Genomic DNA, 16393 nt, shown 5'->3' with positions numbered 1-16393 from the left:
CTCCCCTATCCTTGACTCTGCTCCTCTAGGTCTTGCTAACCGCTTCGGTCAACTGCCCTGGTGGACGGGAAGCAGCAAGGCTGGCAGGTGACCCAGAACAGGGGACAGGGCCAGGCTTTGCACGCCTCTCCGCCCCATTGCACAGATCTGGAACTCAGCTCTCCATTTCTGTATTTTCCTCACTCCAGCCCTTGGCAGCAGGAAAGCCCAGGCTCAGTAGCAAGACCTGGAGCCAGGATGTCTAAGTTCTCTGGGTCTCCACCTCTAGCCCCCTCTGTGACCCTGGACAAGTTCTGACCTCTCTGGGTCTCGTGCAAATCAAAACAAGTTATCCTCCCCATCCTGCTCTCAGAAGCTGAAGTGAAAAAGGGAAATGAGTCTCCCTCTGGGTTTGGAACACCCTGGTCCCCATTAGTGCCGTGGGCAGTCTAGGAGTCCTGTCCCCCCCCAACACTCCCTCCTCTCTCTTTGCAGCAGAGGGATGGGCAAGCAGGCTAGCCTATTACTGAGTAGGGTAGGGGTGACTCACGTGCCCCAGGCTTCCCCTCCCCTTTATCTCTCACCTGGATTTATCTATGACTCACAAAGCAAGTACCGGATGTTGGGGGGGGTTACATGTTTATTTACTGGGGTGGGGGCACTCCGGCTAGCCCAAATCTCAGCAGCCCTCAGGACTTCATTGAATGTAACCTGCTCCAAGGACCCCAAGGGCCTTGCTCTTCTACTCCAAAGTAAGGTATGGGGCAGAGGAAAATAGGTCTTCAGCTAGAAGGATTCTGGTTTAATACTTTTTAATTTTTTTTTAGAAGATTTGTTTATTTTAGAGATAGAGAGCATGAGTGGGAGGGGCAGAGGGAGACAGAGAGTCTCAAGTAGACTCTGGCTTGGTGTGAAGTCTGCCCCAAGGCTTGATCCCACGACCCTGAGATCTCGACCTGAGCTGAAACCAAGTCGGATCCCCAACCCACTGCATCACCCAAAAGTCCCAAAAGGATTCTGGTTTGGAGGACATGGTGATACCATAGGCAGAAGAGCAGACCATTTGAGAGTTCACCAAATCTAACGATGTAGACAGGCTTAGAAAGTCTGACAGAGGGGTGCCTGGGTGACTCGGTTGTTAAGTTTCTGCCTTCAGCTCGGGTTGTGATCTCGGGGTCCTGGGATCGAGCCCCGCATTGGGCTCTTTGCTTAGTGGGGAGCCCGCTTCTCCCTCTCCTACTCCCCCAGCTTGTGTTCCCTCTCTCGCTGTGTCTCTCTCTGTCAAATAAATAAAAATAAAATCTTTAAAAAAAAAAGTCTGACAGAATTGGAGAAACCAAAGCCCCAAGGCAAAGGCTTTTGTTTAAAGCCTTTAAATCCACAGGGAAAAAAATTGAGTTTTTGCCTTTTACCTGAGAGCTCTTTTCCAACTTGTTCTTCAAAAATAGAGATTTCCCTGGGGCACCTGGGTGGCTCAGTGGGTTAAGCCGCTGCCTTCGGCTCAGGTCATGATCTCGGGGTCCTGGGATCGAGTCCCGCGTCAGGCTCTCTGCTCAGCGGGGAGCCTGCTTCCTCCCACTCTCTCTGCCTGCCTCTCTGCCTACTTGGGATCTCTCTCTGTCAAATAAATAAATAAAATCTTTAAAAGAAGATTTGGGTGCCTGGGTGGCTCAGTGGGTTGGGTGTCTGCCTTCCACTCAGGTCATGATCCCAGGTTCCCAGGATCAAGTCCTGCATCGGGCTTTCTCCTCCACGAAGGGCCTGCTTCTCTCTCTCCTCCTGCCTGCTGCTCTACCTGCTTGTGCTCTCTCTCTCTGTCAAAATTAATTAATTAATTAATTAATTAAAATTAAGATTAAAAAAATATTTCCCCTTTTACAGCAACTCAGAATTAGAGGCAAAAATGTGCACACAGACTGGAGCATACAGACATGTCCACACCCGCCAACACGGAGCAGACAAATCCATACATCAGACACAGACTCCCACCCCATCCCTGTCCACCTTCAAAGTTAAATGCAGAAGCTCACAGAGGCAGACGCACCCACGGGGAGCTGTAACCTACACCCTCACTTACACAGTTCCTTCTAGTCTTCTCTCCTTCCCTTCCAATGAAGGTCCAGCTCCTCAGGCCACCCCCACTTCCAGATCATCTTAGACCACACCGCCTCCTCACCTACTTCCCAGACATATGAGGAAAACGGCTTGGGCTGCAGTATGAGGGACTGAGATTAGGGGCTAGGCTTCCAGCACTCTCCACACCCCTCTCTCTAAACTAAGCAGGGAGTGCAGAAAGGATGGCCCAGCGTCTTGAGTTTGAGTCCTCTGGCCTCCTCCCTTGCCACGTTGTGCACCTGAAAAAGCCAGTACCATGCCCATTTTCAAGCTGGGAAGGCTGAGCCCAGCAAGGGTGTGTGACCTGCCCGAGGACACATGAGGAGGTAGCAGGGCCAGGGCCCATCTCGAGAGTGGAGACCACTGTCTGCCCCTCTCTGAGCCACCTGCTATTCTCCCTAGGAGCCGATTCTGTTCCTTCCTGCACTGGGATCCTCTAGAACTGAATTGTGGAAAGGCCAGAAACCAAGGACTGAAGCTGACCTTTGCTTGAAGCAGGACTGCCTGAAGTAGGCCAGCACTGTCCCTCCTCAGAGCCTCAGGGACAGGCTGTGGGGAAAAGTGAGTGGGGAGCAGCTAGGGACAACCACACACCCAAGGTCCATGAGCACTGAAAGGTGTTTCTTTCTCTGACAGTGAAGCCTTGCATGCTTTCCTTTAGGGATTATGGGGAAATGCCAATTTCAGCTCACACAGCCCATTGGTGTATTCTCTATGCCCATTTCTAATCCCTTAACAGTGACAGCTAGGGACTGGCATAAGGTCACAAAGACTCACAAAATTGGGATAAAAGGAGATCAGGGTTCCTTCCCATAGATGGCTTATCATCTTGATGAAGGCTGATGACCAGGCAGCCAAGGGCCTGCCTGCTGCTGAACCTGCTCCTTCATTCAGATGAGAAGTCAAAGCACATACTTCATGGGGCTGGTATTACTGTGTGAGCACATTCCCACACAGAAGATATGTAAAAAACCTAATAGCACCCGGCATTTACCGAGTCCTCTATGACTGTCCGCTCACCATCACCACCCCATGCATTCTAAGCAGAGTAAAAATCATGATTTTCTTTGTAGTCCGGTGCTTGCTCCCATCAGCCCTGCTGTACACATCTGTATCCTTCTTGAGCACAGCGCTGTCCTCCGTGCCACAAAGGCACCAAGAAATCTACAGGTCACGTGCCCCCAAAGAGCTTATGTGTAGAAGACAAGGTTAAAACCATGTGAAGAAAGCAGAAGAGCCAAGAACATGGGGAAAGTAAGTGATTTTTTTTTTTTTTAAAGATTTTATTTATTTGACAGAGACACAGCAAGAGAGGGAACACAAGCAGGGGGAGCGGAAGAGGGAAAAGCAGGCTTCCCGCTGAGCAGGGAGCCTAACATGGGACTCGATCCCAGGACCCTGAGATCCTGACCTAAGCCAAAGGCAGACACCTAACAACTGAGCCACCCAGGTGCCCCAAAAGTAATTTAAGTTAAAATCCAAGTTTAAGACAACAGAAGGGTGCATGCCACTGAATGTGACCACCAAGTAAGCTGAACAGACAAAAACTGCTCCAATGTTTCAGAGAAGAGAAAGAGCACCTCAGGCTGGGGGCGTGAGAAGGGATGGAGGAAGCATTATTTGAGCTGAGTCTGTAAAACATCCAGGATTAGGGGAGATAGAGAAGGGAGAGGCTGCCGGAAGGGGGTGTGTACTGGGCTGAAAGGAGGCAGCAACCCCACTACCCGCTCCCCCCCCCCCATATGGAGAGCTCCTGGAGAGCAGGATCAGGGTCTTGCTCTCCTCTGCACGCCCGCTGCAGGGACGAGGTGGGGGCAGTTTGTGACATGAATGGGCAGAGGCACAGAGCCAGAGGGACTGAGACACTGAGAGCCAGGGCAGCACAGGTGCTCTCTGCAGCTTTCCTGGACTAGAGGACCAGCTGTCCCCCTCGCCCCTTCACCCAGCCAGCCCCTTCTGCCCTCTGTCCCGTTTCCATATCCCACCCTGGAAAGCAGCAGCACCCCTCTCAATGCGGGAATTCTGGGACCCTCAGCAAGTATCTCAACCTCCTCTGGGCCCTATTTAAAGTTCAGACCCTACACTGAAGGGCATACTGTAAGGTCTAGGCACATATCCTGGCAATAGGAAGGAGACAGAGCCTCAGCCCTGGACACATGTCCTCCTCTCCAAGCTTCTGGAAACATCCTAGGAAGATAAAAAGAAGCCCAGGCCAGGGCTGACAGGTAGATGGATCTTCTGGGTTCATTTAGCTCCTTCTCTGAGTTGGCTCACCCTCCTCTTCTGGGAGTTCAGACAGGCCCAGGGAACTCTCTAGGATCCCAGGCCCCTGCCCCAGTGCTGAGGCATCAGACAGAAAATTGGGGCAGGGCTTCTTTGGGGGAACATCTCAGTGCGTTCAGACTGGCAGGTAGTCCACGAAGGATCCTTACGTGGCAAGGGTGGAGGTCATGGCTATTCCAGAGGTTTGAAGTCCAGCTGTCACCTACAGCTTGCTCCTAGGGCTGGAGATCACACGGTCCACCTCTCACTTCGGGCCTCCACGGCCTGCACCAGGCCTTCACCAAGGATGGCCCAGTCCTCCAGGATTGCTTCCACATTGGGCACCATCACCAGCTCCCCACCTCGAGACGTCACCATGCGCCCCTTCACATTGGAGGCCTACGGGAAGCAGAGAAATGTGGACTGAGTGTCCCAAAGGTACACCAGAGATGACACACGGGCGGCCGAGGGGAACAGCTGTAGGGGAGACAGACATGCAAGACACGTGCTCCACACCTGACCCACGGTCACTCAGAGAGCACGCCACATACAGACAGGCGTGCCCACATGGAACTTGTAAGCACACACTCACGAATACACGGTTATCACCAGCCAGCACACCTTGAAGGGCTGGGGCTGGAAGCTGCTGGGCTTCCAGAGAACACCGATCACCTCTCCACCATGCTGATCATAGAAGAAAAGGGCCAGGTCCCCAAAGGCCTCCTAGGAAAGGGCAGGACACAGATAAGACTACAGATGTTGGACACCTGAGAATCACCTCCATGGCCCCAGGTTCACTTGGAAGTCCCCTCCCCAGGTTTAGTCAGTCCCTTAGGGCCTACCCTGAGCTGTGCCAGATAGAGTTGAGGAGGATCATAGCCCAGCACAGGCATCAGGGAAGTTGGCCCTGGCTCACTGAGCAGGCCACGGCAGAAGGAGGCAGCTGGTGAGTCCACGGCTTGGCGGTGCCGGGGGATGTGGCGGGGAGACAGGCGGATCAGCACATCATACAAATCCAAGGGCGGCCGGAACACCGTCTAAGGAAGGGTAGGACAGGGTCAGCAGTGCCCACTGGGAGTTGAGAGGTGGATCACAAAGCCTCCTACATGACCACCTCGGTTTCCTCCTTCTCTTTTGTCTGTCACTGCCCCCCCCACAATAGGGGCCCAAATGCTCATCTGAAGGTGGGAACACCAAGCCCCAGCTGGGGTCAGCTTCACCCTCTCAGGAGGAGCAGAGGCTAGAGGCATGCAGCCTGGAGAGAGCCAGGACCCTGGTTGTCCTGCAGGCTCCAGCACTGTCAGGCACTGTGGGCAGCTCTGATGCCTTCTGTGGATTCAGTCTCACCAAACAAGGAGACAGAGCATCCAGTGAGGGCCCCCACACCTCCAGACTTCCAATGTTCAAAGGCAGACTCCCCAGAACCCCAGAGCCACTCTTGGTCAGGGGCTTACCCTGATGTCTCCAGGCCCCTGGGGATCCATTAGCTGCTTCTCTAGGACAGGCAAGGCCTCAGCGGCCAGGACCACAAGCTGCTGTAGAATCTAGAGGGGATACACATACAGCAAACAGATCAGACCTAACCATGGGTCTCTCTGAGGTTGGACTGGGCCTACTTTTTCCTTAGGGGAAGAAAAACACAAATTTGGAAGTAGGAATGGGATTGCACCTGGGGCGTGGGTCCATCCTGTGTCCATACAGAGTTTTTACGATCCTGGGGTGTAACGATGACCATGACCGGGAGTTGTGTCCGAGTTGCCAGGAAGCCACTGCGGATCTCCCCCTGCTCCTCCACTGTGAACAAGGGGGGTTCTGGGTCAGCCTGCTCCTTTCCCAACATGTTCTACAGCCCCAGGTCTTCTGCTGGCCCATCGCAGGGATTTTCTGATGGCCCTCCCCCAACAAACAAAAGCAATGAAAAGGACACCATGTCTGCCCCTGTTGGGTGGGGCACTAAACTCCCAAGCTCAGCCCAGAGGCAGAATTTTCCACTGCCTGGCACCCCAGTCTAGTTTCCGGGCTTGCACAAGCTGAGGCCTGCCCCTGACCCCCTCCCACCCTATGCTCCCACACACCTGGGGAATTAGGAAGCTGACACCCTCCTCTCTGCTGGGACCAGGAGCTTCTCATGTTACAACTGGAAATCATCACCCCCACTCCCCAAGAGGTCTGGGCATCTAATCTGGGCCCTTTCCTGCTCCACACAAGACTTCTGGCCCAGCATTCGGTGTCCCCTTCTACTCCCTTCTTCCCTTCACAGCCCCCACCAGGTAGCCTCCTTACCACCCTTAGCCCATTCTGTTTCTGATCATCATGTGAGCAAACCATAGCTCTCCAGCCTCAGAACTCCCTAAAGACTTGGACTGGGCCTCTTCTTCCTAGTAATTCCCCCACACCAAGGCCACTGGGGTCAAGCACAAATATCCGGGAAAGGTTGGGCACACACACATAAAGTCTGCACTTCACAGACTGACAGGGAGAACCTCATGTGCCCTACTCTGCAATCCATAAGCCGTCTTTCTTGCGGTAGTCTGACCCCAGTTCTACCACTTACCAGTGAGCTCGTTGTTGAGGTTGACAATAAGGGGATTGTTCTTCCAATCAAAGGTTGATACCAAGAAAAGGAACCGAAGGAAGCCAACTTGGGGGGAGCTGAGAAAAAAAAGTGAGCAAAGAGTTTGGGCCCAACCACACATCCCAAGGCTCACCCAGTGGTCTAGACAACCTAGACCCCTTGGCAGGGATTAGGGGGTGGGGGGTGTCTCAGAACCCCTTCTGTCACCTATTTCAACTACCTTCTCCCATTCGGACTGAAGGTATAGCCTAAGGAATGAAAGCCGGCCCTAAGGGGAACTTTCTATCTAAGGTAAAGATGGAGAGAATTACCTGGGAGGTGTGAAGGGCTCAGGATGCAGGAAAAGAGCAGCAACTACCAGGTCCAAGCTCTCGTCCGTGAACCCCGCACCCAGAAGCTGGGCACGTACCCACCGCTTGGCCAGCCGTGCCACACCTGAGAAGGCTGGGTGTTGCTGCTGGAGCCTGCGGATGGGGAAGAGTAGTGGCAATGAGCCTCAGGACATCAGGGCCCTAGAACAGTACTTCATCTCCACCACCACTCTCCACTCAACCTTTCCCCGAAGTCTCCCTCTGTGCTAACACACTCTATACAGAATCTCACATACCCCTATCTAATGCCAACAGGTTGGTCCTCTAAAATTCCCGTTTTACACATGAGAAAGAAGGCTGGAGCAGGGGGCCTGCCCTGCCCAAAAAGGACATAGCCAGTGAAGTGGCAGGGCGAAGGTTCTAGAATTTGCCTGACTCCGTAACTCCTGTCTCTATTATAACATCTGGCCTCTCAGACAGGGCCATACCCATGCAAGGCGCTGGTGAGCAGGGGCAAGTGCCTCGTCTCCCTCTCGAGGTGGAGAGAGGCAGGTGTGTCCCTCAAGGAGATCATCCCCTCAGGGCTCCGCATTTCCCTCAGGATCTGGGGCTCCCGTTGATAGGCCACACGAACCCGGAACACGAACCCATCCTGGCGAAAGGGGGGATGGGGTGAGAGATCCAGGTCAGCCTGGAGCACCCTCACACCCCATCTCCTCCCTCCCTGGGGCCTCCTGACCATGCACCAGCCTAACCTTGAGGACATCTGTGTGTGTGGCCGTGGCACGACACTGCAGCCCATGCTGTTGTGTCAGCAGCTCTGCCAGGCGCAGCTGGAAGGCAGCTCGGACCCGCCGTATGGCCTCAGCGTCCTGTGGCCACTGACCACTGCCCTCCAGGTGACATACCACTAGGAAGAAAAATAAGAGTTCTCGAGTCTGTGGGCTGGAGTGGGAAAGTTTCCTCTCATTCCCTCCCAAGAGGATCCTCACCGGTCATGGGCTCCACGTAGGCTGGACAGGGCTTGTCAGGCCGGGGTAACAGCGAGGCCCGCTCTCGAAGCTGCTCATAGAAGGAGTAGGCTGGCCTGACTGGGGTAGGTGGAAACACCTATGGAAGAAGTAGGGCTGAGGAAGGGGCCTGAGACAGGGAGAGAGTGAACATGGGAATTGGAAAGGGGCAATACTGGGTGAGTGGGGCAGAGGCAAAGGGGTCACCAAGCAGAAAGGGCTCCCTGTCCCCTTGCACCTCACCTCAGTATACCGCAGCACTGGGTGAGCTCCCTGCACAGCAGACACAGTCAGCGGGAGACCTTCTAGCCCCCACAGGAGGCGACTGAGGTCATCATAGCAACGCACAGCTGCTGCCAGGGCCTCCTCACCTGTGCTGGAGGTCTAAGAAGGAGAACACAGTTAGGAGACCAGGACACTAGGAACCCCTCCCCCTCCCCCACTCCACCACCACCTGGGATTTTACCACAAGCTAAGGCTGCCGTAGAGCCAGCATGCCCTCTGCTGGACACTATGGGAAGTGCAGTCTGGCTGAGGTATAGCAAGCGCCCTCCACCTGCTACTTAATTCCACCCCACAGGCTGCTCAGCAACCACCCTCCACCTTGACCCCAGCCCTGACACACAACCCTTACCTCTTTTGGGCTTTGAATCAATGTGTCCAGAAGGCCCCCCACATAGTGGACACAGGTCTCTGGGATGTTGGCATGGCTGGGAAAGGGGCATAGCACAGACTCAGTGTGGGCATTGGGGCTACTGAAATAAGCGACTGGACTTTAGCTGCTCAGCCCAAAGCCTGGGCCAGACCCTCCTAAAAGGCTCCCCAATCCATGGCTGCTTCCCGGCATCCAGATGCTAAGACTCACAGTGCCAAGAGGTGGGTGACCACTTGGTGGGGAATAAGGCGCTTCTGGGCCATAGAGCCTGCTTCCCAGACCACAGCTTCCCGAATGGCTCCATCCTGGAAACGCCGAAGCTCTGAGCGAGATCCCCAGAACTGGCGGAAGTCAGAAGCCTGAGGAAAGGCAATGGGTGGTAGGAGAAATCAACAAAGATGGGCTCTGTCAGAAACCCCTGAAAGAGTGCAATCTAAGCGGCATAAGGATAATCCACACTTCTGCCAGTGCACAGGTTGGACTTCTCAAGACAGGCCCAAATCATCCCCAGACCCCACGGCTCCTCACCTCAGGCTGGTTGGCCTCTGGACCCAGCTCAAGGACACTGGTCAGCCCCTCAGGCCGGAGGAGCAATCCCAGGGTCAGGGTCCCAGAGTCTCTGTGCTTTGGTGGATCTTGGCTGAGGTCCCACTGAAGGGTATAAAAAGGCGGAGCTCAACTCAAGAATGCCCCAGCTTGATCGAAAACCCAGATCTAAAGATCTAGGGGCACCTGGGTGGCTCAGTTGGTCAAGTGTCTGCCTTCAGCTTGTGTCATGATCCCAGGATCCTGGGATCAAACCTCACATCGGGCTCCCCGCTCAGTGAGGAGCCTGCTTCTCCCTCTGCCTCTGACCCTCCCCCCACCGCTTGCACACACTCTCTCTCTGTAATGGATTAAAAAAAGAAAGAAGAAATATAGAAAGGTAGGTAGGTAGGTAGATCTAGCTAGAGGAATGGTGTCTTTAGTATCCCATGGGACTCTGGATCTAGTCCCCCTTAAGCCCACAAACTCCCCACCACACAGCACCTCACCTCTGACACTGGGGGCCGAGAATGGGCCAGCAGGTGCAGACGGGACCCCAGACCCTGCTCCAGGAGCGTGGTCAGGGAGCCCAAAGCAGCAGAAACATAGTCCCCACCAAGATCCTGCAGCTCTGGCCACAGCTTTAGCCGGTGACATGCTGCCTGTAGGCGACTCAATGGATGGATGCTCGAGGGGCACAGAGGGACAAAGAGACAGAATGAGGTGCTGCTGACCCCAAAGACCTCCCCCCTCAAAACAAGGAAGATCTAAACATCTGCCTGAGCACATCTGCCCCATCACTGCAGCCCCAGGGGAAAAGGCCCCACTGACATAGCCTGCCACCCCTAAACTTACTGCAAGACATGGTCAAAAGCCCGGATCATGGGTTTGGGAGTCATCAACAGAAGCTGGAATCCATCATCAGCTCTACTGTCCAGCAATGCCATAGACAGCCGTGCCTCATGCTGTACCTGGGGACACAGGGTAAACAGGGAACTCACATGTGAAACTATCACCACTCTACCCCTCTCTTCATTGACCTGAGGGCTCAGACCAAGAGACATGCCTGACCTAAGCTCTTTGGAGAGGAGTTTCTGGGGCTCTGGGACTGGCAGAAGGGGTGGACATGAGGGGTACCCAGGAGTGGGAGACGACTGGATTGGTACCTGGTGGTAAGTAGAGGCAGTAACATCAGCACAGAGATTGAGAAAGCCTGAGGAGTCCAGGAAGACAACAGGGAAGGCCTGGTGGAAGTCAGCCAGGGCCGGCTTGGAGGCACAGAGAGAAATCAGTTAGGGTTGGGGCCTTACCATCAAGCCTTCTTGTCCAGACCCAACCCTGCGCCACTCACCAAGGAGGGATCTGAGCTGAGACATAGGCTGATCCCGTTGACTGTCAAATCTGTGGTGGCTGAAGTGAGCCAGAGAAGATGGGTGTATCAGACGGTATCTTCTTCCCAGGGGACCCAGCCCTAATGACACTGTCCCTCTGGTCAGGTGACTACAACTGCCTGCCTCCAGAATTCAGTTTGTTCAACTGTCTGATGGCAACAAACTGAATGATCCCTGGTAGGATGAGAGAATTCACAGGAAGAGTGGAATCCTTAGCCACCTTACCCAGAAACTGCAAGACGCTCCTCAGGACCTGGTAGCCACTCATAGTGGTGTGGATCTTGCGTGTGGACACAAGGAAGGCAACCAGCATGGAGACAAGGAACCCACTGAACCCTCCCAGGCCCTGAAAATGAGATGGAGAGAGAGGCCCAAGCTTAGGGCCAGCCTGCCACCCAGTGAAGCAGGGAGGCTGTGTCACTCCCAGCTCACCTTGTCCAGTTCCCGCTGCCGCAGCCAGACCTTCAGAAGTGCCACACCATCCTTCAGCCCCAAGGCTGAGCCCAGCACAGTGGACAGCAGCTGCATATGGGACTCAAGGGTCATGTCCTGCAGGACCCACGTGTTATAGTGGGGGGTGGGAGGCTCCGGGCTACCTGTGGGAGAGGGGAAGCCTTGGGAGGAGAAATCCCCACAACATCCTTCCCTTCAGCTCTACCTTGATACCACTGCCTGCTTACCATCCCCTGGGGAACTCTGCCCTCGGTACCAGGCAGAGCGCACGTTGTTCTTAGATGGCAACAGGCGGCAGGGGCGGAAGAAGTCAGGTGGAGGGCACGGATGCAGACGTACGGTGACCAGGCGCTCATCCTTCCCTGGGGGAGACAGGGAGGGCTGAGATCCTGCCAGGGGGTGCCCTGTACCACCCTCCTCCTATGTGAGGGCCCACACCCTCCCACCTTAGAATCTGTCCTTATACCTTCCCCTTCAAACCTGAGGCCCAAACCACTCACCTTGGACTTGAGGTCCCCACCCCTCCCCCACTAGATTTGTCACCCCAGACTGTGCCTTCGGCCCAGTGTGTGCCTCTCACCAGGGGGCCGAAGCAGCAATGAGGGTTTCAGGTGGCAGCCGTTGGTGTAGGAGAAGCGAACACTGCCAAAGAAGGGGTCTTGGCCCAGATGGTGAGCCAAATGGGCCAGGTAGAGAGCGCGCTTGCGGAAGTAGCGCTGGTTCAACCCATCCTTGTCCTGTAGGATCTCCTGGGGAGGGTCACAAGAAGGGAGAGATGACCAGGCACTTAACTGCTAGTTGTTAGAGAGCTGCGGGGGCAGGATGAAGCCAAGGTGAATCACAGTTAGAAACCTCAGGGATATCTGGGGTGCTTGGGTGGCTCAGAGGGTTAAGCCTCTGCCTTCAAGCTCAGGTCATGGTCTCAGGGTCCATGGATTGAGCCCCACATCAGGCTCTCTGCTCAGCAGGGAGCGTGCTTCCCCTTTTCTCTCTGTCTGCCTCTCTGTCTACTTGTGATCTCTCTCTCAGTGCCAAATAGATAAACAAAATTAAAAAAAAGAAAGAAAGAAAGAAAAAGAAACCTCAGGGATCCTTCCTGGCCAGAGTGTCTGAACCAGGGCTAACAACAATATACTTAGCTCTCAGACAAGGAACGCAAAGTTCCAAACAGCAGCAACTGATCCAAGGGCACATTTAAGCTGCCCTCAAGAAGATAGCAAAAGAACAAATTTTGTTTGTTTGTTTGTTGTTTTTTAAAGATTTTATTTATCTGAGAGAGCGAGAGCATGAACAGGAGTGAGAGGGAGAATCAGGCTCCTCACTGCGCTGGGAGCCCAATGTGGGGCTCCATCCCAGGACCCTGGGATCATGACTGAGCCGAAGGTAGACACTTAACCAACTGAGCCACCTCTGCCCTTTTTCCAGTTCAGATTTCAACCTCCTGGCAAGTGGCAAATGGGAAAGAAAGAGGGACCCAGGAATTTGCAGGTGGTCAAGGAACAGGTCCCTCATCACCCAAATACTGGACCTCACCCTGGGCATGGTCACTGCCATGTCCACGTTGATGTCCGGCCGGATGCAGGTACCCAAAAGGTAGCTGCCCACAACAGTGACCTGGGCTGGAGGCAGGAAGCGGAAACAGCCCTTCACGGTATAGGGCACTTGGTGGAGGGGTACTCGAACCCCAGCTGGGATCCAGGTCTGGTCAGTCAGCTGTGGGGACAGAGACAGTGATACATATTAATGATTGCCTTTCTGACATGTCCCCCTTGACGTCTAGTAGACATCTGAAATTAAACACTTCAACATATTTGAAAACTCCTAGTCTTTCTGTAAACATTTCCTCCTTATTAAGGCAACTTCATACCAGTTGTTCAAGCCCAAAACATTTAAATCACCTTCACTCATCTCCATTAAGAACACCCATTCCACTTTTAAGAGCATCTAGACACTGACCACTTCTCTACTTCTCCATCCTAGTCTGAGATACTACCACTTTCTTGGGGATCACCACATAATAGGTTTCTAACTAGTCTCCCTGATTTTATCTTTATCTACCGCCATTCTACTTTTTTTTTTTTTTTTAGGATTTTATTTGTCAGGGGCACCTGGGTGGCTCAGTGGGTTAAAGCCTCTGCCTTTGGCTTAGGTCCTATCCCTGGGTCCTGGGATTGAGCCCAGGACCGCATCGGACTCTCTGCTCGGCAGGGAGCCTGCTTCCCTTCCTCTCTCTCTTTGCCTGCTGCTCTGCCTACTTGTGATCTCTGTCTATCAAATAAATAAATAAAATCTTAAAAAATATATATTTTATTTGTCAGGGAGAAGCAGGCTCCCTTATGAGCAAGAAGACCGATGCAAGACTGGATCCCAGGACCCTGGGATCATGACGGGAGCCAAAGGCAGATACCTAACCAACTGAGCCACTCACACGTTCCTCCATTCTACTAACACGACAGTCTGAGTGAACTTTTTTTTTTTTAAGATATTATTTATTTATTTGAGAGAGAGAGAGTGAGAGAGAGCATGAGAGGGGAGAAGGTCAGAGGGAGAAGCAGACTCCCCACGGAGCTGGGAGCCTGATGTGAGACTCAGTCCCGGGACTCCCAGATCACCACCTGAGCCAAAGGCAGTGGCTTAACCAACTGAGCTACTAAGGCACCCTGAGAACATTTTTAAAAATGAAATTAGATCACATCACTGCTCTACCAAAAAATGTCCCATAAGTGGTTTCTCATTTCATCCAAAGCAACAGCCAAAGTCCTTATTTCTACATACAAGGCCCTCCGTGAAATGCCTCCTTCCCCCATTGCCTTTCTGAACTCATCTCCTATTTTCTCCTCATTCAATCCAAGGAATATACCAGACTTACTCCTACATTTGAGCCTTTGTGTTGACTGTTTCCCCTTCCTGGCATGCTCTTCCTCCCTTAGGTATCTATATGGCTGACTCACTTCCTTCAAATCTTCACACTAATGTCACTTCAACGGGGCCTACCTGAACCACCCTATTTAAAGTTGCAGACCACTCCCATCCTCTGATATCGCCACAATTCCCTTACCTTACCCTACTTTCTCCTTTGCCCATAGTGCTTACACTTTCTAACATTGCCACACGGTTTACCTGCCATGCTTATTATCTACTATCTCTCAGTCCAACACTAGAAAACAGACCACTTTGTTCACTAATGTATCCTAGGAATACAAGTACTGCAAGGAACTAAGTGTTTGCTGAACAAATGAACACATGGCTGACTGGACTTCCAGTTGAGCCTCCTGGCAGCGAAAATGAGCTCCTTAGCACCCCACCCCCCCTGGAGAAGAGGAGGCCCTGTTTCAGATGCCCACACTGAGGACCTCTCGGGCTTTCCATTTCTTCACATTACCTGCCTTACCTCTGTCTTAGGAGTTGAGGGCACCCTCAGGACCCGCTGGTTGACCTCCCGTAGGAAAGTATCAATCCGCTCCTTCTTCTTCTCTGGTAGCCTCACTTCCTTTAGTAGCTCCTCTACCTGAAAAAACAGTCGTTCAGCATCAGGGTTCCAGGCCCACCATCTAACCAAAGCCCCAGCCACCCAATAGTACCTGTAAGCGAAGCAAGCTGGAATGGAAGAGACTCTCAGTCTCCCGAAGCCGATTCAGCTCCTCATTGGTGGGCTCCTTATACAGTTCTGCCCGGCTAAGCTTCACTGGCTGCAGGAGGCCCTCCACTGGAGGCCCCGCCAAGTTACGCTTCTTTGAGGACTCCTTCTTTCCCTCCTTGCCTGTGCTTTCTGGAGCTGGTTCCATCTCCTGTGGCCAATGAGGAGAGAAGCCACTGTGAGGTCACAGCATCCACTGCCTGAAGTGCCACCATGATAGGATGTGGGCAGAATCTTCACAGGCTCCTGTTCACTCTTTTGAATGGGAGTCCAACTGTAAAACTCAGGATTATCATTACTTAGAAGAACATTACTGAGCTCTAGGCTGAAAATACCTTGAGTTGAGGGCTCCTCTATGTGACAGCACAAGCATGGAGCCCTGCCTGTAGTTCGTAGGGTTAGTAGTTGAATGAGCCTAAGCAATGCTTGAGCTCCTTGTATTTTCGGTACTATGCACCAGGGAGCTTCCTCTTCTGCTCAGTTAGTCCTGGGAATCTGCAAATGCCACCTCCACTCTTGCTCAGGCTCTACCCCTGCCAGGAAGCCTGACTATAGACTACATCAGTATAAGTAGCCTCTGTAAAATATACTCAGTAAGTCATCCAATCCTCAGTAATCCCAAAAGAAAATACACACTTGAAAGGAGCCCCTGAGCTCAAGGTTCCACAGTTAGTATGCATATACTGTAAGCAGGCTTCACAGCCTGGTCTGCAGGATCCCAAACCTTCTGCCCTACAGCCCTGGGCCCCGCCCCCACTCCACGGTCCCACACGGGTGAGAGCTCTACTGAAGGGTTCCAGAAGCACCACCTTGTGCCCTGTTACAGCGGCGAACACAGAACCGGGCACAAGAGGTTAGATCTCACACAATGACGAGGAAGACCTGGTTAGGAAAATGACCTGGTTTGGTCTCAACTTCCAAGTGCATAGTTCTCGAAGGAGTAGGCTTAATAAGCTTTACTGCTTCTATCCAAATAACGCTAGGTTCCGTCTCCCCTGACGGTCTTGGTGCCCCAGACTGGAAACATGATGGAATAAGGCTCTTCCAGAAGCGACCGCCTTCGCGCCCCTCGTCAGCAAACTGCCAGTCTCTGCCACCTCTGGCACGCGGAAAGTCCTCTTTCCTCCCATACAGCTCACCCACCTCTGGCTCCCCAGCAGCTCCGCGATCCTGCCCTCCCGTGGGCGCCGGCCCCATAACTCTGGGTCCAGGTCTTGCTCCAGCACTTCGGATTCAAAGCCTACGTACTCTGCACAAATTCTTCCCACGTTGGCAGAAGTATCCAAGCCCCCCGCAGAATTACAGAAGCCTGGCAACAGAACTGCGGACGGTTTGCGGTAAACTCCCTGCACCGCGTGGGGACAAGCCTCGTGCCGCAGGACTCCGCCCAGTTCCAGAGCCATTGGGTGAGTGCCGGAAGAATCGCTGGCCATTGGCATCTGTCACTCCTCAGGACCGCCCATCATGGGGGAGGGGCCAA

The 16393-nt window shown here is 53.3% G+C and overlaps 1 protein-coding gene across 1 annotated transcript; it reads right to left on the bottom strand.

Annotated features, from left to right (window-relative positions):
- Positions 1-3506: 3506 nt before the first annotated feature.
- NOL6 (nucleolar protein 6) lies at positions 3507-16393 on the bottom strand. Its single transcript, XM_044265512.1, has 26 exons — positions 16057-16393; positions 14858-15064; positions 14668-14784; positions 12810-12989; positions 11857-12025; positions 11504-11638; positions 11256-11419; positions 11049-11169; positions 10784-10842; positions 10599-10700; positions 10288-10403; positions 9942-10119; positions 9436-9558; positions 9118-9266; positions 8887-8962; positions 8496-8636; positions 8235-8352; positions 7998-8152; positions 7731-7894; positions 7243-7395; positions 6911-7008; positions 6026-6150; positions 5811-5900; positions 5199-5393; positions 4978-5079; positions 3507-4755 (listed from the first exon to the last, which is right to left on the bottom strand). The coding sequence occupies exons 1-26, from the start codon at positions 16108-16110 to the stop codon at positions 4606-4608; spliced, it is 3441 nt and encodes a 1146-aa protein (XP_044121447.1). The 5' UTR covers positions 16111-16393; the 3' UTR covers positions 3507-4605.

Source organism: Neovison vison, chromosome 9, assembly GCF_020171115.1.
Source record: "Neovison vison isolate M4711 chromosome 9, ASM_NN_V1, whole genome shotgun sequence".
Lineage (NCBI taxonomy): Eukaryota > Metazoa > Chordata > Mammalia > Carnivora > Mustelidae > Neogale > Neogale vison.
The sequence above is the reverse complement of the archived record's forward strand: the minus strand, read 5'-3'. Positions and strand labels throughout refer to the sequence as shown.